The 25589-nt window shown below is 51.3% G+C and overlaps 1 protein-coding gene across 7 annotated transcripts in view; it reads right to left on the bottom strand.

Moving 5' to 3' along the window:
• Positions 1-23694, bottom strand: part of RRBP1 (ribosome binding protein 1) — a 58844-nt gene extending 35150 nt beyond the window's left edge. For 4 of the 7 annotated variants that reach the window (XM_032603818.1, XM_032603823.1, XM_032603819.1 and 1 more), the window contains exons 1-2: positions 23400-23655; positions 470-2492 (exon numbers count right to left, since the gene is read on the bottom strand). In XM_032603818.1, the coding sequence (XP_032459709.1) occupies positions 470-2471 (2002 nt within the window). In that variant the 5' untranslated portion in view covers positions 2472-2492; positions 23400-23655. Of the gene's footprint in view, positions 1-469; positions 2493-23399 lie in introns of all 7 variants that reach the window. The other 3 variants (XM_032603820.1, XM_032603821.1, XM_032603824.1) reach the window with 3 other exon arrangements.
• Positions 23695-25589: the final 1895 nt, after the last annotated feature.

Below are 25589 nucleotides of genomic sequence, written 5' to 3'. Positions count from 1 at the left end.
GCAGTCCCGCCCACTGGGGACAGTAGACTTCCTGCCCCTTGACTCAGGCTCAGTCTCATGGCTGCTCTAGCCAACAGGATGCTGGTTTGAGCAGTGCCCTTTCACAGCTCTGCCACAACCATGGGAGGGCCTCTGCCCTCGAGAGTCACTGATGCCTCGGCCAGGGCCCCAGAAGAAACACATAGAAGAGACCTATGTTCAACCTGCAGCAGGAGCTGAACCAGTTAAACTGCAGCATGAAGCAGAGCCACCAGCCGAGATAACCCCGACCAGTCAACCTCCAGCCAAGTCAACAGAAACATGAGCAGGAATAGACGACTGACACTGTGAGACCCTGAATTCTGGGATGTTTGTTATGCAGCCATGTGGCGATAGCTGACTGATACAGATGGCTTCCCCAAAGGGAATCCATAAGCCACTTAAAGACTGCTTTTCCCTCCAAAGTCATAAAGAAATCAAAGCTACTCACCAGGCTCACCTTTCTTCTTAGACTTCTTCTTCACAGGAGCTTCTTGCTTTTGTGCCTCCTGGCTCTGGACCATATCTGCATTTTTGCCCTGGATAGAAGCTGACTCTGCCTTTTTACCCTGGTTGGCAGATGCATCCACCTTTTTGCCCTGGTTGGGGGACCCTTCTGACTTTCTGCCCTGGTTCAAGGTTCCCTCTGCCTTTTTGCCTTGATTGGGGGCCCCTTCTGCTTTTTTCCCCTGGTTTGCAACACCCTCTGCCTTTGTGCCCTGATTAGCAACCGAATCTGCCTTTTTGCCCTGATTCTGGCCCCCCTCGGCTTTCCTGCCCTGGTTGGGGGCTCCCTCTGCCTTCTTCCCCTGGTTCTGGGCCCCCTCTCCCTTCTTGCCCTGGTTCTGGGGCCCCTCTGTCTTCTTGCCCTGGTCGGGGGCACCCTCTGTCTTCTTGCCCTGGTTCTGGGGCCCCTCTGTCTTCTTGCCCTGGTTGGGGGCCCCCTCTCCCTTCTTGCCCTGGTTCTGGGCCCCCTCTGTCTTCTTGCCCTGGTTGGGGGCCCCCTCTGTCTTCTTGCCCTGGTTGGGGGTCCCCTCTGTCTTCTTGCCCTGGTTCTGGGTCCCCTCTGTCTTCTTGCCCTGGTTGGGGGCTCCCTCTGTCTTCTTGCCCTGGTTGGGGGCCCCCTCTGTCTTCTTGCCCTGGTTCTGGGTCCCCTCTGTCTTCTTGCCCTGGTTGGGGGCTCCCTCTGCCTTCCTGCCCTGGTTGGGGGCCCCCTCTCCCTTCTTGCCCTGGTTGGGGGCCCCCTCTCCCTTCTTGCCCTGGTTGGGGGCCCCCTCTGTCTTCTTGCCCTGGTTGGGGGCCCCCTCTCCCTTCTTGCCCTGGTTGGGGGCCCCCTCTGTCTTCCTGCCCTGGTTGGGGGCCCCCTCTGTCTTCTTGCCCTGGTTCTGGGCCCCCTCTGCCTTCCTGCCCTGGTTGGGGGCCTCCTCTGTCTTCTTGCCCTGGTTGGGGGTCCCCTCTGTCTTCTTGCCCTGGTTGGGGGCCCCCTCTCCCTTCTTGCCCTGGTTCTGGGCCCCCTCTGTTTTCTTGCCCTGGTTCTGGGCCCCCTCTGTCTTCTTGCCCTGGTTCTGGGCCCCCTCTGTCTTCCTGCCCTGGTTGGGGGTCCCCTCTGTCTTCTTGCCCTGGTTAGGGGCCCCCTCTGTCTTCTTGCCCTGGTTGGGGGCCCCCTCTGTCTTCTTGCCCTGGTTGGGGGCCCCCTCTGTCTTCTTGCCCTGGTTCTGGGCCCCCTCTGTCTTCTTGCCCTGGTTCTGGGTCCCCTCTCCCTTCTTGCCCTGGTTCTGGGCCCCCTCTGCCTTCCTGCCCTGGTTGGGGGCCCCCTCTCCCTTCTTGCCCTGGTTCTGGGCCCCCTCTGCCTTCTTGCCCTGCATAGCACTGGTGGCAGAGGCACTGCCCTTGGCACCCACTGGGGACACAACTACCATAGGGACCTCCTTGGGAGCGGCTTCCAAAATGGCAGCCTTTGAGGCAAGAACCTGGATGGAATTTACTACAGAACTGACTGCTGGTTCCACCTTTGCCACTTTTTTCTCCTTCTTCTTTTTGTCCTTAGGGGAAGAAGCCGGCTTCTCCTGGGGCATGGCTGGTACCGTGGCTACAGGGGGAATGACCACGGGGGACTGGACTGGGGTTGGAGCCACTGCCACTGCAGGCGCCCGCACTGCGTCCTTGGGGAAGATGGTCACATTGGGGCCTGGCTCATGGTCAGGTATCTTCCCGTTGGGTTTCTCGTCCTTTTTCTTGGTCTTTCCTTTCTTCTCCACTGTTTTCTCCTTCTTTTTCTTCTCCACTTTCTGGTGGTGCGTCTTCGCCATCTCCCTGCGCTGGTTGGCTAGAGCTTCTTCATACGACGTCTCCTTCATGGAGAACGTCGACACCAGGAAGATGCCGATGGCGGAAACAACCATGAATCCACCAAAGACCACAACCCCCAAGGTCTGGGTGTCGTAAATATCCATCCTGGCTTGCTTTCCTTTCACCTGCCAAATACATACATGTCAATTATTTTTTGTAGAAACTGAGGTATTCAACAAGCGCCAACCCCACCCCTAACACCTGACTTACGGTTTCACTAATTCTTCAGACTGATAAAGTGAAGGAAGAAACAAACTTAGGCCATCTCCGACGTCACCCATTCTCCCCACCCCCTTCAGAAGTGAGCAACTCTTACATAAGATATTCCATTAGTGCTGGGACATACGAAGCCATGGAGAGACAGCAGCGAGGAGCTCTATAATCAGGGCACATAACACCCAGGAGACTCAGATGCCATGCTCCCAGTTCACGATGTTCCCCACGGCAGGGGTCAAAGATGCACATGAGCACAAGTTCCGGCCAGGTGTGAGACAACTGGGAGTAGTGAGGACTGTGGCAAACTGCCCCACTACATTAGGGCCAGGTGACGCCCAGCCACAGCTGATTACTGTAGACATGCGGGCACCGTGTTGAGAGATCTTTTGCTTTCTCACATTAGGACAGAAATTTTTTTTCGCTTAACGTGAAGTTGACTGATTTTAAAAATACCATGTGAGTCAAACCAAACACAGCTGCCGGCTCGCAGCCACAGCGTCCAGGCCAGCAGGCCCTCGCGAGCCACCTGACTCTGCTGCCTCCATTTCCTCCAGTGCTGATAAACACAACTACCCAGGGCCAAAGATGAGAACCCATGCATTACAATCCAGAAAGGTGATCAAAAGTTGGTGAGGAAAAATGGCCTTTAACCAGTGATGGCTCCGAAGAGCTATGCAACCTGCAAGCTTGCACATTAGGAAAGAGGAAATACCAGTCTTGGGAAACCGACCAAGTAAGACTCCAGGTTTGGAATTTCACATCCAGAGGCTACAAAGAGGGAGGAGGAGAGTGTCACCAGGTCCACTCCTCGCCCTGGGGAGGGGACCCTTTGCCTGATGACAAACTCCGAATCAAGAGGATGAACCACCCCTTCTTGCTGGCTGGGGACCAAAGTCCACAGGGTCAGAGGTGGCCAGGTCCACACCCATCAGCTGTCAGCCGGGCTAAATCTGACTTCAGTGAGAAACTCCAACAGGTTCATTTCTTGGATACATTCAACTTTTATCAACTAATTTTGATGCTACTACAATCATATTCCAGTCCCCTGAACTGGGGAGTGAGAAACAGCTCCCCCAGGAGAACCAGCAGTGGACCTGAGAAGGGAACGCAATGGTGAGGTGGGGGAGGAAGGCAGCGAGGGGGAGAGCTGAACGGCCCCCGGGTCCCCAGAGTACAGTTTCTCCGTCTTTCTACAGAACCCTTGCGGGAAGAGGGTGGAACGCGCTCTGCTCTCCACGGTGGTAAGTCCCTCAGCTGCGGCTGTGACACTTACTTCACCCAGACTGTCGCCGGGCTTGCAGCTCCAGGTCAAGCTCCACATTCCACTCCTCAGGCCCGAGGTGGACTCCTGGGGCAGCGGGTTCTGACCCCGGGCCATGGGTTCTGGCAGCGAGATACACAGCCAGGGCCCCTCACACATGACAGTCAGGAGAGGTCACCCCACACGAGCCCTTCGGGATCCTCGCAGCCAAGTGTGCAAAAGGCCTGGAGGGGGGTCCCGTGGGTGGGAGGACAGGGACAAGAAGCTGGAACGTTCCAGGCCCTGTTCTAACCCCGCTGCTTGGAGGGCGTCGACCAACTGAAACTCCAGGTCCTCACAAGCACCCCTCAGAACTTCGCCAACATGGACACGTTTCAGGTACAAAGCAACACCATAATCACTATAGCCATCCTATTCAGATGACAAAAACCCTTTGACCTTCTGTACAGCACAGGGAACTCTACTCAATGCCCTGTAATGACCTACATGGAAAAAGAATCTGAAAAAGAATGGATACAAAACTCCTTTGAAACACCCCTTCTCCAGAGGCAGCACCACACCAGGGGCCCGGGTCACCCCGGCTGAGGGTCCGTAAGCCCCGGGTGGCGTCCCCAACAAGCCCTGGAGGTCGGGTCCCCTGGAGCCCCAGGGCCACCACCCCCACGATGGGCGCCTGCCCCCCACCGTGGGCTCTGCAGATGTGTGGTTTGGTTAGAAAAGCATGGTTGAAAAGTCAGCTTTGACTCTCAAGTTAGGCAAACACGGGATACAAAAATATATTCTCTGTCAGGGGCAGAGTGGAGAAAAGCCAGCTGGGAGAGCATTTCCCTCCAAAGTGGACAGACGGATATCTGAGTCCATCACAGATGTGTCTTCCCAGCTTTGCAGGACCGCTGCTCCAGAAAGAAATTGCATCCCCACCACTAACTCCTGAGTACGAGTTTCTTTGAAAGGACGCTTTCACAGGAAGATGAAAAGCCCTAGATTTGTGGTAACTCAGTGAAACAGTGAAGGCTCAGGACACATCACCATCACCACGGACAGCCAAGAAGTCGAGGTGGAAGCCGCCTTCCCGCTGCCCCGCAGAGTCAGCTCCTGCTCGAGGGGCGGGAGTACCACCCGTGCTCACAGGCACAGCAAAACCAGCGATGCCTCAAGGACGCTCTCAAGGTCAGCCTTCAAGGTCGGCCTTCTGGCGCTTTGCTTCTGAAATCCCCACCATGGTAAAAGGCCCCCAGCGGGAATCTCCCGCAGGGTTTTCCCAAGGGCCGTGCCCAGGAGGGCAAAGAATCCGGCCAACCGTGCCACTGCCTATGTGGGCTGACCACAAAGAACCTGCACTCCGTCAATCCCGGAAACCTCTATGAGATGTGCACTCTTATTTACTGTGGCCAGTCCGCTTAGAGTGCAAAGCAGAAAGGTGAAGGCCTGCCAGGGCAGGGGGCAGAAGACTCCCCCGAGGCTCGGGGACCGCTCCCAGCCTTGGCCGGCTGACACGCCCTGGGTCACCTCGGGGCTCCTCAGAGAATGGCTTTCCTCTGCTCCCGGGAGTAAGGACTCGGGAACACAAGTTAAGTGGACGCCCCAGGCACGGACTACATTTGCTGATTCGTGTGGCCCGACCTGGCTTGTCCAGTCTGGCCAGTTCAGTCCAACTTGGCAATGGGGATTTGGGGACGTTTTGCGAAAAGGGCCCTCAACAGCACCCCTGGGGCGGGGTCTCATCACTCTCCAGCTACTCCTCGGGGGCCATGTGTGGGCACTTGGAGAAGCCACGGCAGGGGAGCGAGATGAAGCCTCCCAACTGAGCCCAAGCCCCATTTCCTGGGCGGTAGGTGACTTACCAGGAAGGCACAATCTAAAACACAATGACAATAAAATGGAGACACTGGCAGATGCGGCTGCATCAGGATCACTGTCTCCTTGTTTTTGTAAATATTATGAAATATTTCAAATATACGGAAGATTAAGAAAAATATCGTGAACGTCCATTTACCTACCACCCAGGTTCAGCAAATCCAAACATCTTTCCCCATTTACTTTAGATACATATAAGTAGTATCTCATCCTTCTCTCCAGAGAGAACCAATACTCAGAATGCCACCACTTCCACACGCGTGCGTGTGTGCTTACACATGTCCAGCACCGCTACGGTGAGGGCTGTGTGAGACACCACTGCGGGCATCACCTGGCAGCATTTCATCCTCTAGGACACGCCGCAGGGCCCAGGGCTGCTCCCCCAGGGCAGTGCTGCGAGCCCCGCCCTCTGCGGCCCGCACCATCTCCTCCTGCACTCACACCAGGATGCAGCCCCATGTGCCTCCCATGGTGAGCTGCCCTTCATGCTGCTTCCACGACGTTGTCTGCTCATACCCTTGGCCCATTTTCTAAAGGGTTGTCTTCTTCCCTCATTTGTAGGTGCCCTTTACACATTTGGATATTAACCATTTGTATCCAAGTCTGCGGTTTCTTTTTCAACCAATTTTGTTTGAAAAATTGTTTCACTGTTTTGTTTTACAGTGTTTTCTTGTTTCATTGCTACCACCCCAGAGTCAAAGACAACCTGTTTCCTTTTTCTTTTTTTAAGGAAAAATCTGTTGCTATCCTTTAAATCTAAATAATTAGTTGTGTTGGAGAAAGGCAACGCATTCCTAGGGGTCAAAACGCAAAAGGAACAAAGGGGTTGATACTGAGTGAAAACCTCCCTTACACCCCTGACTCTCAGCCACCCAGGTTCCAACCACTGGGAGAGAAGTCCTTTCACTGTTTATTTCCTTCTACAAACTTCGGAACACTTTTCATAGCTGGGTTTCTAATCACCTGGGATCTACTCTGGCATAGGAAAGGAAACAGGGTCAGCTTCCCCCACGGCTTAAGTTACCCAGCGCCCCTTCCGGACTGGTCCATCCCCGCCACCCCCCGACTTTTACAGCCCCCTCTGTCCCATCTGGTTTGCAGTACACGTGGATCCCTCACTGGACTCACACTTTGTTCCACCTAAATGTTATTTACGCCCTGCGTCAATACTACATTTTGGTCTATGCATCCCATCCAAAAATTCTATTGGAACTTTTATTTGAAACACACTGAATTTACAGGTGAACATGGGGAGAGCCGATGCTGTATACTATGGGAGCTGTCGGTGAATGGAGCGTGTAGCACTCCACTTATTTCAATGTTCTTTTATACTTGCAGGGAGCTTTTATGATCTTCTCTATAGAAGTCTTACACATTTTTTTGTTGTTGTTAAGGTTATTGCTATTTTTAAATGTACTAGAAAAAGATATCTTTTTCTTTTTCTAGCTACAGACAACCAGCAAAGTTATTCATTTTTGAGTGTCGTTTACCCAAATATTAAGCTAAACTCTCATCAAATCCAGGAGTTTGTGGATTCTCTTCAAGAAAAATCACCTATGAAAAGAGAGTAATTTCTTGCTTTCTAATCCACACCATCGCTTCTCTCTCATCTCACAGAGCCGGCTCCAGGCTCGCTGGTCTCACGGCCAAGTCTCCACTTCTGATCCTTCACTGTTAGATGCTGTGTTGACTGTAGGCTTTTGGTAGAAATCTTTGATCAGGTTAAGTTATCTTGTGTTCCTAGTTACCTTTCCTTTTTTAATAGGGTATATTAGCAAATGCTTTCTCTTTACCACTTGACATTTAATCCGAATTGGATTGAATTAAAAGAATATATTCTAATGTTAACTCACAGGTGGTTCTGATGGTGTAAACACTTCTTGACGGTGGGTCTTTTCTTTTCTAATCCCTCACTAGATTTGGTCTGTTCACATTTTTATGTGGGATTCAGGCGGCTGTGCTGTCAAGCGGGGGAAGTCAGAGCTCATTCTCAGACTGTTCTTACGCAGTCTTGGTAGCAAGGTCACTTCAGTCCCGTAAGATGAGCTACAGAGCATCTCTTTTCCTCCATCCTTTGTAGGTTCACAAGAACTTGCCTGTAAAACTGTCAGAATCTGGTTTTTCGAGATCTCTTCTTGGAGGGGGGAGAGTGGGTAGAGAGCTGATTTTTCTTTAACTGAAGTACAGTTGCTGTATATTATGTAAGTTACAGGTATACAATAGTTACAATTTTGAAAGGTTTTTAAAGTATAAACCTACTCCATTTATAGTTATTATAAAATATTGGCTATACTCCCCATGTTGTACAATAGACCCTTGTAGCTTATTTTATATCTAATAGTTTGTGCCTCTTAATCTCCTACCCCTCTCTTGCCCCTCCCCGCTTCCCTCTCCCCACTGGCAACCACTAGTTTGTTCTCTATACTGTGAATCTGCTCCTTTTTTGTTATATTCACTAGTTTGTTGTATTTTTTAGATTCCACATATAAGTGACATCATACAGTATTTTTCTTTCTCTGTCTGACTTATTTCACTTCGCACAATACCTTCTAGGTTCACCCATGTTGTTGCAAATGGCAAATTTTCATTCTTTTTTATGGCTGAGTAGTATTCCATCATATACATATATATAAATATATACGCGATATATATATCACACCTTCTTTTATCCATTCATCTGTCGATGGACATTTAGGTTGTTTCCATGTCTTGGCTGTTATAAATAGTGCTGCTATGAACACTGGGGTGCATGTATATTTCTGAATTAGTGTTTTTGTTTTTTTCAGATATATACTCAGGAGTAGGAATGCTGGGTCATATGGTAGTTCTATTTTTAGTTTTTTGAGGAACCTCCACACTGTTCTGTTTTCCACAGTGGCTGCACTAATTTACATTCCCACCAACAGTATATGAAGGTTTCCTTTGGCAGAGAGCTGATTTTTAATTGCTATTTCAATTTCAATGATGATTCCAGAACCAGCTTTTGGGTTTGTGATCCAATCTATATAATTAATTTTCATTATTCCTTCCTCCAACTTCCATTGGTTTATACTGTTCTAACTTCTTGACATGAACACTCCATGATCATGGATTTATCAGTTTCTCCTGGAAATCTGTTGATTTGTGCTTTATTTGGAGGGCATCTTATTAGGTGAATATAAGATCAGAATTGTTACATCTTTCTGATAAAGTGCCTACTATTTTTTCCTTTATGATAAAGTGATCTTTTTTTTTTTTTTTTTTGGAGGTACGTGGGCCTCTTACTGCTGTGGCCTCTCCTGTTGCAGAACACAGGCTCCGGACGCGCAGGCTCAGCGGCCGTGGCTCACGGGCCTAGCTGCTCCGTGGCATGTGGGATCTTCCCGGATCGGGGCACGAACCCGTGTCCCCTGCATCGGCAGGCGGACTCTCAACCACTGCGTCACCAGGGAAGCCCCTAAAGTGATCCTCTTTATCCCTAACAATGATCTTTTTTTTCCACTTCATTCTGATTGTATGTCTGAATACACTACTATGTGTAAAATAGACAGCTAGTGGGAACCTGCTGCATAGCACAGGGAGCTCAGCTCGGTGCTCTGTGATGACCTAGATGGATGGGATGGGGGGGATATATGTATATATATAGCTGATTCACTTTGTTGTCCAGCAGAAACTAACACAACATTGTAAGGCAATTATACTCCAGTTTAAAAAAAAGTGTTATGCCAATTTTGGGGGGGTTAATATTGGCCTAGAATCATTTTCTGTTCTCCACATGCAACCTTTCTGGGTTCGGATGTTCTAAGTGCAGCTCTTTAAAAACAGCATATAGCTGGATTTTATTTTCAGACCAGCGTGGCAATTTGTTTTCTTAACTGGTACGGTTAGTCCACCAACATCTACTGTGATTGCCTATGTATCTGGACTCATTTATACCGTTATTTTGTTACTCCTATTTACAATACTTTTTCTTTGCTTATTCCCCCTTTATTTATTTATTTATTTATTTGCATTCCACTGGACATCTTTTCCTCTGTGTTTGAAAGTTACTCTTCTGTTCTTGTGTGTGTCTGCGTGCAAGTGCTCTTTTAAAAAACTGTAATTAATGGGCTTCTCTGGTGGCGCCGTGGTTGAGAATCTGCCTGCCAACGCAGGGGACACGGGTTCGAGCCCTGGTCCGGGAAGATCCCACATGCCGCGGAGCAACTAGGCCCGTGAGCCACAAGTACTGAGCCTGCGCATCTGGAGCCTGTGCTCTGCAACAAGAGAGGCCACAACAGTGAGAGGCCCACGCACCGCGATGAAGAGTGGCCCCCGCTTGCCGCAACGAGAGAGAGCCCTCGCACAGAAATGAAGGCCCAACATAGCCATAAATAAATAAATAAAATTAAAAAAAAAAAAAACCTGTAATTAAAATGTCTTTTCCCCTTACGTTCTCCTAACATACACACCTGACACTTCCCAGGAGCCTTGGTGCTCCACCCGCTTCTCCCTCACACATACCTGGGCGACCTGCCGGTGCTTGGAGTTCCAGACACTCGTGTTAAATTACCCAAATGGTTCCCAATCTGTTGCTGGCCACTGCTTCGTGCACCTCACGCCTTCTTTTGAGTCTCCCCAAAGCACATCCTCCGCTACCTGCTTCAGCAACGATCTCCTCTTGATAAACATCCGCAGTCCTCACAGCCCTGGAAGGATTTCTTTCCTTCACCCTCGCCTGCATGAATGGATTAACTGGGTCCAGAGTTCCGTGCTGACAGTTATTTTCTCTCACCACTTTGAAGATATTATTTTATCTGTCTTCTGGCTTTTTTGGTTGGCAGCTGTGGCAGGGTGTGTGCTTACTATGGAAAAACATGTTGTGGGGCTGTCATTCCTTTGTAATACCTTTTAAAAATACCTCCTCGCTTTTAAGATCCATCTTTGGGGTTCCAAGCCTTTACCAATGCCTTTAGATGTGTTATTTATTTTTATTATCTGAGGCTCACTGTGCTTTCTCATGTTTTTCACCAGTTCTGGAAAGCCCTTGGCCACTTAGTTCTTTGGAGATTTCCTTGCTCCTGTTTCTTTGTGGTAGAAGTCCTAACTAGACCTCAATCTCTCTGTGCTACCACTTGGACATACGCTCCACTTCGCCAACTGTCTCTTCAGCTGAATCTAACCAGTTCTATAATCAGTCCTTTGAGTTATTCTATTTCTTTTCAAGTTCGCCTTGTTTTTTCCCTGGTGTTATTTTTTCCCATTAATGTTTTCCACTACCTACTTTTATACCTCTGACAGTGACTCTGGCAGGAATTTATTAAGTTGCAACCCTGTCTGGGCTGAATTTCAGGCTTGTCTCTAAAGAGCTATTTTATCTTTGCTTCAACGAAGCCTTCAGAGAAGGCGGCAGGTAGGGACACATTTTTAGATGCAGCAGCTCCTGTTAAATATTCCCAGGAGACTCTGCCTCCCCCGCCTCAGGACAAAACAGATAAGCTCCCATGCCATCTCCCCTGGCCACTAGTCTGTCCCTTCAGTACAGGTTTTACATTGGAGTGTGAGTTGGGTTCCCACTCCCCACACCCAGCTCCCACCTGGACATAAAAACCAGTGACCCAAGACCCGGACTTTGGAGAACTACGCGACACCCACACTGCAGGGTCAGCTTACCTCTGGACCCAGACTCCCTGCCCTTGGCTTATGGGATTCGGTAATCTCTTTTACTACCTTGTAAATTCAGCTATGCTTTTTAGAGAATGCTTATTAGCTCCATCTAACATTTCTAAATGTTTATGGAGAAGAGAGTTTTCAGGTCATCTCATCTAAAATTTTAAGTGTGACCTCTAATTCTTTCTTTTTCTTTTCTTTTCTTTTCTTTTTAACCTAAAACTAAGAGAAAATCTTGTAACTAAAAGATATAGTATTCGGAAATAATTTATTTCATGTTTTAAGAGGATGGAAATAACTGACTTCCTACTTCAAAGAAACAGTGCTATTCATTTTAAAGAAACATAAAACACTAAAAATAGAAATGTATTCTATTCTCAGCCTTGGCTTTTTCACCGGACATTTCAGATTCAATTTCTTTGCTAAGGAAAAAAAACAAAGCATTGACATGCTTTTGTGTTTCTCCAATATAACAGTCTTTGGAAAAGTAGGTACTTGAATGGACCTAAATCTTCTGAGCACTTACGAGGCGCCTACAGGGCTCACTACACGCCCCTGAGGTAGGGGTCAGGAATCCTGAGTCCTCTAGTCGCCCGCGAGCAGTTCAGATGTGCAGAGTTCTTCCTGGGACACGAAGCTCCCAGGAAGCAGGATCAGTGGTCTCCCCACCGTGTCCAATCAAACCTGGGCACATCCACGCTCCAAGCGTCTGTGTAGGCTCCACTAAATACCAATCAGGCAGGAGCCACTCATTTACACGGTCACATGGTTATGAGAACCACCTTGAAACAGAAAAGCACAGGCATCCTGGTGGAGGAAGAGAACACACACTGTGGGGTCTCACACGCTTTGGGAAAGAGTTATTTTCTTCTTGGTTTTTCGGCTTTTACACTATTGCAAATGGGGTCTCTCTTAAGTTTCATTTTCTGTTTGTTGCTGGTAATACTGACATGTAATTGATTTCTGTAGGGTGGTTCCCCCAGACCCACAGCAACCTTGCCTAATTCTACTAACTTTCTACTAGTAGTAATTCCACTACTTTCTTCCCAATCTTTCTATCTTCCGCTTCACTTCTCTTGAATTTCTGCACAGGGCAGGACCGCCAACACCGTGCTCAAGAGAAGGCGTGTCAGCTGGCAGCCTGTTCTTCCTGATCTCAAAGCAGAACTTCTGGGCATCTTGCTATGCAGTGCGACGTTCGCTGTAGACTTTCCTGCAGGTGTCCCTTCATCAGGTTCTTGGTTCTCTTCTTAGCTTAGTGTTGTTAAGTTATATGTTCCCAGAAATTCACTGATGTTGTTAAAACTTGCAAAATTATCACCATCTTGAGATGAAAAAAGAAGGCTTATACATACAATGTGTGGTAGAGCCCCCTCCTCTGGTGGTTAATAAACACCTATGACACTGCTTTGTTTTTATTTATTAGCACAAGTTGTTCATGACAACCACTCATCTTTTTAACGTCACCACATCTGTAGTGAAGTCCCATTTTACACTCTTGATATTATTTGTGCCTTTTTCTTGACCAATTTTGCTTGATATTTGTCAACATTATTCATCTTTTGTAAGAATGAACTTCTCCACTGTATATTTACTTGTTTTCTGTTTCATTAATCCCTTCTCATTGTCACTTCCTTCTGAGTGGTTTATTTTGACTTTGTTACTTCTGGAGACAGATGCTTACTTAGCTCATTAATTTTCATCTTCTTTCTCAATATATGTATTTAAAGTTATCAATTTTCCTATAAATATTTTAGCTACATCCTACAAGTTTTGATGTGTAGTATCTTCATCATTCATTTCAAAATATTTTCTATTTTCCTTCTTTTTTTGACTTACAAATACATGCTAGAAGTATTTTATTTTAATATACATATACATGGAAATTCTCTATCTTTTTATTCATATTTCTAGTTTAACTGACCTCTGGTTGGACTACCTGCTCTACATAATTTCAATCCTTTCACTTGTTGAGACTGACTTTAAGGCCCTGGATACAGCCAATCTTTGAAAATTCTGAAGTCAAATAGGTATTAGCTGGCTACGGTGTTTTGTTTTATTTATACAGAGTCATAGATCACATTCCTAATTTTGTTCAAAGTTCTAATCCTTAGTGATTTTTTGTCTGCTTAGCTGTCAATTACTGAGAGGATATTGTAAAATTCTCTACTATGCTTATAGATTTGACCATTTCCTGTAGTTCTGTCAATTTTTGTTTTATATATTCTTTCATTTTCACCCTGTCTCTTGTAAACAAGAGTTGGATTTTTAAAATCCAGTAAGATATCTTTATGTTTTAACTGGAGTATTTAGTCAATTTACAATTAAAAAAAATTTTTTTTTCTTTTTTTAATTTATTTGGTTGCACCGGGTCTTAGCTGCAGCAGGTGGGATCCTTAGCTGCGGCCTGCGAACTCTTAGTTGCAGCATGTATGTGGGATCTAGTTCTCTGACCAGGGATTGAACCCGGGCCCCCTGCATTGGGAGCATGGATTCTTAACCACTGTGCCACCAGGGAAGTCCCCAATTTACATTTTAAATGCTGATATAGTTGAGTTTAACTCTATAATCTTATTTTGTGTTATTTCCCCACCTGTCCTGGAGTTCTTTTTGTCTCCTTTCTTATCTCTTTTTGGGTTGTTTTTAAATCACTCCATCTCTTCCCCTCTACTATTGCAGAATACAGTTTCTATTCTTTAGTGACAACCTTTAAAACACAATAATATGTGAGGTTCACAAAGTTCAAAATTAAACAAAACTTTACTCCCTCCGCTAATTCTAACACCCCCCTAACTTAGGTGTTATTAACCATATCCTTTTTCCAGTGCCCCCCCCGACATTATTATTATTATTTCACATTTGTTTAGAGTTGTCCAAATGTTCCCACCTTCTTCATTCTTCTTTCCGTTTGGCACTATTTTCCTTCCAAGAACATCCTGGAGAGTTTCCTTTAGCCAAGATGTCACTAACTAACGGTCTTGGTTTTTGCCTTAAAAGTTACCTTCATTTCACCCTCACTCTGGAATTTTTTCCTTTGGTTGCTGTATCACTACACTTTCTACATGTGGGTGTTTTTCCCTTGTTTGGATGGGTGTCTTCTCCATTCTGTACAATTCTCAGTCATTATTTCGTCCAACACGGGCTCTGGCACACCACCTCTTCTCCCTGATTCTCAGTTGGTCTTACAAGTCCTATTTTCTTCTAAAATGAAATCTGTACATTCTGCTCTATCTTCCAGTTCAATCACACACTTCAATCTGTTGGGTTTTTAACTATAGTGGTTGAGCTGCCCATGGCTAGAAACTGCACCTGATTCCTTTATCAAATGTGTTAGGTTCACTTAACAGTTTCCTTTCTTTGTAGGTATTTTCCACCTTGTCTATTACTTTAAGCAGAGTAAGAAGTGCTTTTAAACATTGTGTCAACCACTCACTGTCTCTGTTTTCACAGAGCTCCTGCTGGTCCTCATTCACTGAACACCTGGCATTCTGTGTTTGGTTATTCTCAACCAGGGATGCTTGATTGCCTTGAAAATTACACGTGGGGATTCTCTGAGCCGAGGATAAAGGCGCAGTCCTTCAAAGACCTGCTTGCTTGTGGACCGGCCGTGGGGCGCTCTCTACAAAGAATCAGAATTGGCTGGAAAATGTCCTACCACTGAGGTCACAGGATCTGCACGAAGGACAACATCTCAGGAGGGGACGGGCTTACTTCTGACTCACCTTCACCCTGGAGGTGCAGGAGTCCTCGGTGGGCACAGCTTCCATCATCCTGCCCACCTTGGTCTCTGCCCCCTGCGCCCAGAGGTGCCATCAGAACTCACAGTTTGCCCAGTTCACCGAACGCCCTCAGGACTGTGCTCACCATCCAGGGTTATTCTTTGCACTGAGACTCTGGTCTCCTCACTACCTTCCTCAGGATCTTCCAAGCCATTCAGTGCTTTCCACAGGTGTTGTTTTTCATCTGTTCTGTAGCACTTGCCCCACCCGAGTGAGAAGACTGGTCCAGCCCACCAGTCCACCCTGTCACCGGAACACAGCCCGCCCTTACTTCTTCAAGCTACTGACATTTGGCACTGCTGCCACTCGTGGCCAAACCAAACCCCAGCCAGGCAAGCTCTTAAAAGGAAAGAGGTCATCCCTGCGATGTGACAGGAGGGCTGTTGGGTAGGGTGACTCCCAGATCCAAGCCTGGATGCACATCTGTCCCCGGAGGAGGGGAGCCTGCCCAGTGCCCTTGCCTCCTGGCCCTGGGCTCTGCGCAGGGTCCCGGCAGGTGGGCAGAGGCTCAGGCGGAGTGACCTCTGGTACCCAACAGCCGGCTCCTTTGTTTTGAAGAAATCCACTTAACACTCCAACAGCCACTACTTCTACCTTGTTGGAACCAGGGTGAGGTTGGGGGGGGTCTGATGAAGAATCTCCCCACAGATCAAAGCTCTGTGAGCCCTCCCTCATGTATTGCGAGGGGCTGCCTTTCTGCTTGGACAGCATCTGCTCACCGGCAGTAAAACCTGACCCTTTTCCGCAAGCCCCATGCAAAGGCTCCTCTTTGATGAACCATCTCCAGGACATGGGGAGGGCAGCACGAGGGGGTGCTTCTTATCAGTAGCAGTGGTAACTCAACTTCACCCTGGTTCCTTGTTGAAGTCATGTTCCAAGATCCTAGGCTGCTGGTGGGAGTACAAATGAGGACCAGCGCTCTGGGGAGTCCACACTGTTGTCCACAGCTGAGCATATGCCTCCCGTGGCTGCAGCCCCACCCCTGGGAACAGACCCAGTGGAAAAGTGGACACGCGGTCACCAGAGTCAGGGGCAAGACTGTATTTTACAGTATCATGTAATTTAGAGTACATCAAAACAGAAGCCCCAAAGTGGAAACTATCCAAGTGCCCCTGCACAGTGATGTGCAGAGTATGTACAACAGGGGGATGAACTACAATAGCCCAAGACCACGGATGGACCTCATGCTCACACGTAACGTCGAATGGGAAGCCACGATGAGCACAGGCCGTGTGTCCACTTGCCCCGAGTTCACGCGCAGGCGGGAGGGACCTGTGAGCTACAGGTCAGGGGTGTGGTTACCCCCGGGCACGGGCAGCAACCCGAGGGGCATGAAATGAGCTGCTGGGGGACAATGTTTCTTGTTTGGCTGGTCACGTGGGGCGCTGCTCCGCGAGCCGTAGACGGGACAGTGCATTTTTCTATATTTGTTCTACTTTAGTAAAGAGTTAAAATATGTATATACACACATGCCAACTTTGGTAGGAAAATGAATCCACACAGCTCTCAAAGGAGGAGCATCTCTGATGCCAGGCGGGTCTGTCACGGCACATACACTCCTGCCACCCCCAGGCCCCTCATGTGCGCTCACCACGCAGCTCCCAAGAGAGGGGAAGTGGGGACCAAGGTCACGGTGGGCACCGCCTCCCGCCTCCAAGCCCCACAGACCTCACTGTCCCTGCGGCTTCCAAAACCAGACTGTTCAGAACAAACCTCAGGGCTTCCCTCTGAGGTTGGAGGCAACAACACAGGCTGCAGTGGCCGGCTCGGCCGTGGCTAAAGCCCCGTCCATGCCCCTAACGACATGTCACTAACGAGGCCGCTGTTGACGGTGTCGTCACCGCTCACTCTTGCGCACTGACCCCTTCCCCGAGTCACTGCAGTTACTACGAAATTCCCCAACTACGATGATCTAGAACTCACCAAGAAATGCAAACGTGTTCAACAGAAATAAAGCTGCATCTAATTCCTATGCAGGATGAGCCTTAATTAAAAAGGAAATCGTTTTGCTACAGCTGAGTTGTACATTTTAACCACTGAATGAAAAGTTCCAATAGAACATACTGCCTGGGCTGAGAGCCAGAACCCGGTCTCTCACGGTTCTGCGTGAAATGCGTAGGCCAGATCCTCCCGTCAGGAGGGGCCAGGAATCTATGATCTACTTTTCCATTTCTTTGCCTAAAAGCAAAGGCAGGCAGAGAGGAGGCAACGAGGGATGTGGGCTCGGCCTGGAAGGGGCTGCGACCAGCCAGCCCGCCTGTCTCCAGTATCCCACACCTGCCCAGTGTCCACGCCCGGTCCTCGAGGAAACGCCATCTGGGAGGCGGGAGGTTCACCTCATCCAGCCCTCTCAGTCCAACAAAGTCTGACTAAAAGAAGGGAGAATGGAATGCCAACTACCGGAAAAGAATTTCCCCTCCTACCACCAAGGAGCACTCTTGCTCACGAAACACAAAACCCACCTCTTTTCAGAGGCAGTGCACTGTTCAAACCAAAAATAACGTTTTGTTTCCTGGTGAGGGCGTCGTCACCGATACGCTCGGCTGCTCTGCAAACCATGTAGCTCATCAGCTCCGCCGGGAAATAAAGGATGCTCACTGCGAATTCTCCTCCTGGAACCAGCGCAGGCACCTGGGAAGGGCCCGGTCTGGTGAGGCCCCCGCGTGGGTGACGGACAGCGGAGAACAGGCAGCGCTGAGACCAATCTAACCAGCCTGCAGGTGCAGGGCACCTGGGAGAGAGCGAACGCCCAAGCCTTCTGCCAAGGGTCACTTTAGAGCGTTGGCTTCTGCTGGCGGAGCAGGATGGGCCACATGTGGCAGCACCGCCGTGAGTGTAACGGTCAGTCTCCCAACTGGAACCAGGCTGCGGGGAATCCAAAAGTCACTTGGCTTTGGAATATGTTTTTTGTGTTTATATTTGATGCTCTAGGAATCCAGGCTACTTGAGGCTAAATGATAATGTACTCACAGAACACAGGCACTAGAAGATCACCTGTTAGCTCGGCAAGGATGGGCACCTACTGTGTGCCACTGTCCAGACACTAGGGACACCTCGGGGAAACAGGGCGGCCACATCCCTGCACTGGGAGAGCTTACAATCCAGTGTCAGAAATGACAAAGTCAGTCACATATGTGACACATCAGGTGGTGATAATGAAAACAAAGCCATGCAGAGAAGTGGGACTGGGGTCACCGGGCCTGTCACTTTAAATAGGGTGGTCAGGGAGGTCGCAATGCACAGACCTGAGGTTGGTGGGGGAGCAAGCCACATGGCCGTCTGGGAAAAAGCTCCCCGGGGAGAGCAAGAGCATGTGCCAAGGCCCTGTGGCAGAAGGCCCTGCCCGGGAAACAGAGGGAGGCTAGTGTGCCCAGAGCAGGGGGCGGGGGTGGCAGCAGTGAAGCCTGAGGGAAAAGTGCGGCCTTGGAGGCCACTGGACAGACTCTGGCCAAGGAGGGTCCCGAACACAGGGTGGCACAATCTGCTCTGGGAACAGACCAGAAGGCAGGGGGTGAGGGCAAAAGCAGGCAGACCACGTCAGACCTAGTGAAATAACCCGGGGGATGAGGGGTCTGCACCAGGCTGGCACCAGGGGATACGGTGAGAGTGGATGGAGCTGACAGGTTTGCCGTCGTAAAGGATACAAGCGTGAGAAGGCATGGAGTGAAGGATAAACCACGATGTGTGGCCTGAAAGATGGAGCCAACTGGCCTGGTTTCATATTACACGAGGAGGAAACTGAAGCCAAGGGAGGAGAATAGTCACATCCAAGGTCACACCACTTACTCTAGGGACTAGAACCCAGACCAGTGCTCCCCCCGCTGCCCCAAGCTGCAGCCAGTGGGGGACACCGGTGACTACACAGGTCACATGCGGACGCCCTCCAGCTCCTCTTTGCTCTCAGATGCTGGAGTAGACAGTGTCCCTCGGGGACCACCAGCACCCAAGCACGTACTGTGAGCGAGGCTGGGAGGAGAGCACAGCCCCCGCCCGGGGAAGACAACCACAGCCCACGGCTGCCACTCGAGAAAGCAGAACTGGTGTGCCCAGAAATTCCCACTTTCCCCAAGAGAACCCCCAAATCTAGATTTTAACAACAACAACTTCTCCAATTTTAAAAGGTGGCTTAGTTGTTTAGCAGCCCGGGCCTGAACAAACCTCACGTGCCAGCCAAGTTCCATCCACGCAGGGCTCCAGCTGGGAACCAGTCTCAAGACAGCCTGAAACACACCTGGTTCACTCACACCTCAACCAGGGTCAGGGCACAGAATTAAAGCTTTGGGTCTAAGATGGTCTCTATTCCAACTTTGGAGCCAGCAGATGATATCACTATAAATAGCGGATCACTTCCGGCACAACCTTAGGGGCCTCCTGTCTGACCAACAAGAAAGTAGCTGTCTATCACTCTGGGCTCTTTGTTAACTGGTTTGACGTTACTCCACACAATGTACTAAGATGAGGCCACTAGTACAGCCAAGAATTCAGAAATTCTCCCCAAATACTATCCAGTGATCCTTTCCAAGTTCTGTGGAATATAACAAAGCCCTGCAAAGAGCCAGGAAGCAACTGCTGTCCGCCAAACAGGAAAATGCCTGCACCCTGGCCCGTGTAAGGGTAGGAGACCGGCAGCTGTTTCAGCCTTGCCAAAATAATCCAACGTAGAAATTACAGAACTTTCTTTATAAATTAAAGTTGCCCTGCGTTGCTAGGCATGTGGGAGATGCATGTCATTTACAGCTCTTAAAGGAAACACGCTACATGTGTCTGGCCTCCAGTCGTGGGATTCGGCCTGCCTGTTTCAGGAGACTCATCGGAACTTGTGTGCCTAAGGAAACAGCCTCCTAGGAAGTCCCCAGGTTAATCTTCCATAATGCTAAGTGGCCCTCTTGCCCAGGCTTTCTCACTTAGAATTAAATATTTACTTTCCCTACAAGCCATATGTTTTCTGCCCAATACCTATCTTCCGTGTCTGTTACATTTGACCACTTTGATGCCCTTGGTGTTAGGTAAGAAGCTCTCCAGGGCAGGACCACTGTCTGCTGCGCCCCTGCTCCCCCGCCTTCTTTCCCTTAACATGCAGTTTATAATGCACACCAAGAGTCAGGAACAACTGCTTTCTAAAGGTGACATCTTATTAGGTGGAAGCGCATGAACTGCCACTAATTTAATTTTATTTAACTTTAATTAAGTTGAAATACCTCCGTGTGGCTACCGTACTGGACAACACAGTTCTAGATGGAGTGTCTTCAGACACGAACGAGGTTCGTTTGTGGTGTCTGAAGGCCTGGCACACAGGAGAAGCTTGACAAAGACATGAAATGAAAGACCTGTCTTGGTACTGCCACATCCCACACTGAATCCCCGCCTTCGTTTCCATCTTCCAATTCCAGGTGCTTCCTGGGGTACTTACTGTCCCAAGGAGTGTGGAATTATACGGCCTGTAGGTGTCGGTGAACATTCAGAAGGCCGTGCCCACATCGCCCAGCAGCTGGGCAACAGGAACTGACCTGCTGGGCCTCTACGTTCTCATCCACAGGATGGGAACAACCACATCTACGCTACGGAAACTGGCTGCTGTGAGGGCGAAATGTACACCAAAGCTGTGAATCTGACTCTAAACAGTAAACCTTAAAAATCAATTTGGGCTGAGCTTCGGTTGTCCAATGAGATAGCTGGAGAAAATTTAACAGGTGTGTTGGTCTACCTCATTTCATCTGCAATTATTGTGTTACGGGCCAGGCCTTAACCATCGCCGGGCCAGAACGTACAGATGGACAGCAGTGTCTCCACCATCATCATTCTCACTGACCATATTTTTTCTCCCAAAACAAGATTTTAGCACAGAAAAATCTGGATTCTCGAAAGAACGGTTGACTCTCTGCCTATACGTCACTCACCTCCTCGTTAAAACTCCTTGGAATAAAAGAACAAGTAAGAAAAGTCTGGGGTCCTGACATTTTTAAAAGGCGTCCCTGCTACATAATAAACCAGGATGCCAATCAAATGGTTTGCATTCAGCCACTTACATGGAATTTGGTGCTGTATCATCACTACAGCCTACTGACTTAGGGCTCGTTTCAGCAAAGAGCATAATTGCTCAAATGTGACTCAGTGGCTTGGGATTTATTTAAAATTCTCCCATCACCAAAAACTATTCATGCACCAAGGTACCAAACTAACTTCTTAATCTCTGTAGAGATGTTCAGAGGCCGACTCCTAACTGTGAAAGTGAAGAGTTCTGATCCAGCACAGTGCCTGCGGCTCGACTCCCTGGCGGCTGTTTCCAGTCCCCGAGACACCTTTCTCTCCCTATCTGGCCACCCACCCCCCCACCCTGCAGCTCAACAGGTCCAGAAGCCCTGAACGTGCAAGCCCTGCTCCGCCTCCTGCCTCCAGCTTTCCTCCTTTGCTTCATCAGAGAGGGAAGTGGCATCTCCAGGCCCTCAGAACCGGAAGCTTCTTTCTGGAAGGAAAACAAGTTGGCAGCCCACAGTGGGCCTGACCTTTGGAGAGTTCATAAAGGAACAGAGACATCACCACAGCCCGCTGTGGGATCACAGAGCCTTCTCTGGGGTTGGATCAGGGGGAAGTCAGGACAGCCAAGCACAGAGGAAAGCGTAGGGGGAGGCAGAGTGCTTCCCAACCCCTCGGGAACAGCCAAAGCTCTGAAGAGACCTCCTCCCCAAAGTCCAGAAAACGCCATGCAAACGCCCCCGGCTCTGAAGGTTCCAGCACACCAGGCAAACAGTGACCCGCGAGGCTCCCAAGAGCCTGCAAAGTTTCATTTTCTAGATGCTTCCTAGACTCTGCTGACCTCCGACCTCCAGGAGTTATTGCCAAACTTCCTTCTGCCGGCACAAGGTCCCAGGGTTTCCCAGCACTTACCTGGGAGGCTGCCCGACCCTACAGTGAGTGGGTGGTTCTATCTCCAGGCTACAGATAAGGAAACCCGGGTTCAGAGAGGTTAAGCAACCTGAGCAGAGGGTCTGCAGCGTGGCAGGGGTGGGATCCAGACGACAGGACATGGCAAGGCTGCGTCCGCAGCGGGTGGGCCAGAGCCAAACCCAGACCCCACCTCCCTCCCGGCCCGAACACCCTAGAAACTCATGCAAAAACAGTAACAGTCAACACCTGTGGACTACTCCCTACACGTGCTGGGTCTTCACGGTTCTCTCTCCGGCAGCCCGGCTGTTCCGACGTGGAAGCGGACCCCGGAGTGAAACAGCCTGGCCGAGTCCCCACGGTGCCGGCTTTCGGAAGCCCACCCCTTAGCCATGACACCACCCGAGCTACCGTTTGTGATCTGCCATGTGGGGAGGATTCCCCGAGGCTTCCCAGATGCTGCCCGGGAAGCGCGGACCCCAGCCCGCCCTCCCCTGCCCGGCGCCAGGCCGGGAGCCCGGGACCCGGGGCGGGAGCCAGGCGGGGTGCCAGCGCGCTTGACGGCCGGGCCGGAGGTGCCACTTCCGCCGGGCCTGGCACCGCCGGCCCATTCATCGTCCCCCCGCCGGGCGCCCTCGCACCGGGTCCGCGCGGCCGGCCGGGCAAACAGCGCCCCCGGCCCCGCCGCCAGGGGGAGCAGGGAGCCGCCTCCCGCACTCCGGGAAGTTGCCACCGCGGCCGCCGGGCGTCCGTACCCGGACGGTCCGGGTCTCCGCACGGCGGGCCCCGCGGCCCCGAGCCCGGCCCGCCCCGTCGGCGCCGCCCGGCCCCGCCGCGCCCCCAGCCGCAGCCCGAGGCGGGCGCGCTCGGCTCGGGCCCCCATTCAATCCCGCCCCCTCCCCCGCCGGCCCCAGCCGCCTTCCGCCCGCCCCCACCCCCCCAGCCCGGACTCCAGCCCGGCAACGTCATCCAGCCGCTTCCCGAAGCTTAACCCCTTCCTCCGCCAGCTGTGCGCCGCCCCGCCCCGCCGCCAACTTTCTTCGCCCAACTTCGGAGCGCGCCGGCCGGCCCGACGGCCCGGCTGGGAAGGACAGAGAGAGGTGGGGGGGGGGCGGCCACGTCGCGCCGCGGGGCCGCCGCAGGTCCCGCAGACGGCGAGGGCGCGGGGTCCACACCTCTGGCACGCTCGGCCAACGCCCCTGCACCGGGTTCGGCCCGGCACACGCCCCCAGGGCCCGCCCGGACCCTCAGGGTCCGCCGCCGAGGCGACGGCCGGGGGCGCCGCCGGGGGAGGGGCCACCAGGGAGACGTGTCACTCCCGGCGCGGCCCGCCCGGCCCGGCCCCGGCGCCCCGACGGCCCGGCCCGCGCGCCGCCACCGCCGCTGCAGGGCCCGGCCAAGTTTCTTACCTGCAGCCGGAGACGCGGGAGGGAGAACGAGAGGGCAGGAGCCGCCGCCGCCGCCGCGGAACCGGGAGAGAGGAGCCGGCCGAGCCTCCGCCGAGAAGCCGCCCCCGAGCAACTGCAGGCGCCGCGACCCCGACGCCACCCGCCCCGTCCGCCGTCCGCTCCGGCTGCTCGCTGGCTGCGTGCGCGCGTGTGGAGTCGTGGCACTTTCTGCCTCGGAGCTGGCAAACGGCCCCCTCCGCCGGGATCGCCGCCTCCTGCCTTCCCCACCCGGGCCAGCCATTCATCGAGCCGCCTCTCCCCATTGGCCCGTGCCCCGCCATTCCGCCGGCCGCTGACCAGTCAGAACGCGGGCGGCCGAGCCGCGGCGGCGGCCATTGGGCGGGGAGGCGGGTCTCCGCTTCGGCCAATGGGAGAGGGGAGGAGCTGCGGGGAGCCTCGGGGGCGGGGCCTGTGAGGGGCGGAGCCGCGCGGCGCGGCGCTCGGCCCAGCGCGGGGGCGGGGCGGGCCCGGAACGCGCGGCCGAACGGGGGAGGGGGCGCCGGCCGGCCCCGCCCACCCCGGGCCTGCGACCCTGCTTGCCGGCGCTGATTCCGGGAAGGCTGTGGCCCGGCGGGCCACGAAGGTTCGAATCCCAGCGGCGCCGCGCCTGCGCCCCTGGCCCCTCCGGGCTGAGATGGCGGTGGGTGTCACCCTGAGCAGGGTTGCGCAACATGCGAACAGTAGGGAGAAATGCTTCGTTTAAAACCAACTGACTTCCCCTGCAGCAGCGCCCCCTCCGGGCCCTAGATGTGAGGACAAGTTATGCTGGGGGTCAGTTCAGAGAGGGCACGTCACTATCTTCAAAGAGATTGCAATCAGCACCAGAAAGAATTTTCTTGAGTAAACTGGGGCGGAAAGTCCAGACGGTGCAGGAGGAATGGAGGGTGGACGTCATTTACACCCATTTTTAGGGAGGTTACAACTGAGGCACTGTCCAAACCTCAACTGGCAGCAGGGCAATGACTGCAGTTGACCTTCCGGCATTTTACTCTGCAATGGGGAGGGTGAGAGGGTCTGACGCACATAAACTCACCCACTTTCCAGAAAACTGAGTAAACGGTGCTTCATGACAGGACTTCCCGACCCCTACACCCCCCACCCCATATAACGCAGCACTCTCTCTTCATAACCAAATAAGTCTTTCAATTAAGATAATTTTAGGCCTGGTTTCTAACCATTATATCAGTGTCTCTTAAAGCTAACTCTTTGAACTTGAGTCAAAGCCAGTTTCTTTGAAATTAAGGTTTCTGGGAGGCCAAAAGGGCTGCTGCAGGCTGATCTGCCCTGTACCACTTCCCCCACCCCCGTGGCTGCAGAATCCTGTTCCTAATAGCTGTTTCTTGGACAGTCTCACATACTCCCTCCCTCTTTGTCACTGGTACCATATGAGTTGTTAGATGTGGAAATACAAGCCATCATGAGGGAATAAAGAGGGGCTGGGTTGAAATTAAACCGTTCATTCATATTTTTAATCTCAGCAGTTCCCTAGCATATTCATGATTAATCCGCAGGAATTAACCTGGATTAGCTTTCCACACTCAGTCTTTTTCCAGTGGTGAGCCCCGGCTTGACGTAAAAGTCAAGAATCCCAGCTTCTTGCTGGCATATGCTACCAACTAGTTCTAATTGGCCGTGGGTAAACCAGTTAGCCCCTCTGAACATGGATGTACCCTTTTAGGACAATCGCTCCCCTCTCTGGGTTTTGGAGAGTCATTCTTCCATCCCCCCATCCATCCCCCCATCCATCCCATCCATCTACCCATCCACCCACCCATCCACCCATCCACCCATCCATCCCATCCACCCACCCATCCATCCACCCATCCACCCATCAACCCATCCACCCAACCATCCCATCCATCTACCCATCCATCCACCCACCCAGCCACCCATCCATCCCATCCATCCACCCATCAACCCATCCACCCATCCATCCCATCCATCCACCCATCCATCCATTCATTGGTGTCTGTCGAGTGCCCGGAAATCACTACAGGCTGGACAAGCAGCCTAGACTGATACTCAGACCCAGTAAAGACCCAACTGCCCTCAGAGGCCTTGCTGTGGGCACAGACCTCCTTCATCTTATTCACACTGGTTTTCCCAGAAGCAGATCCTGACCAGGAGGGTTTGGGTGGAAGTGACTCATTT

Source organism: Phocoena sinus, chromosome 15 (assembly GCF_008692025.1).
Source record: "Phocoena sinus isolate mPhoSin1 chromosome 15, mPhoSin1.pri, whole genome shotgun sequence".
In the NCBI taxonomy this organism is placed as follows: Eukaryota; Metazoa; Chordata; class Mammalia; order Artiodactyla; family Phocoenidae; genus Phocoena; species Phocoena sinus.
Note: the sequence above shows the minus strand (reverse complement) of the source record. Positions and strands in the feature narration are given on the sequence as shown.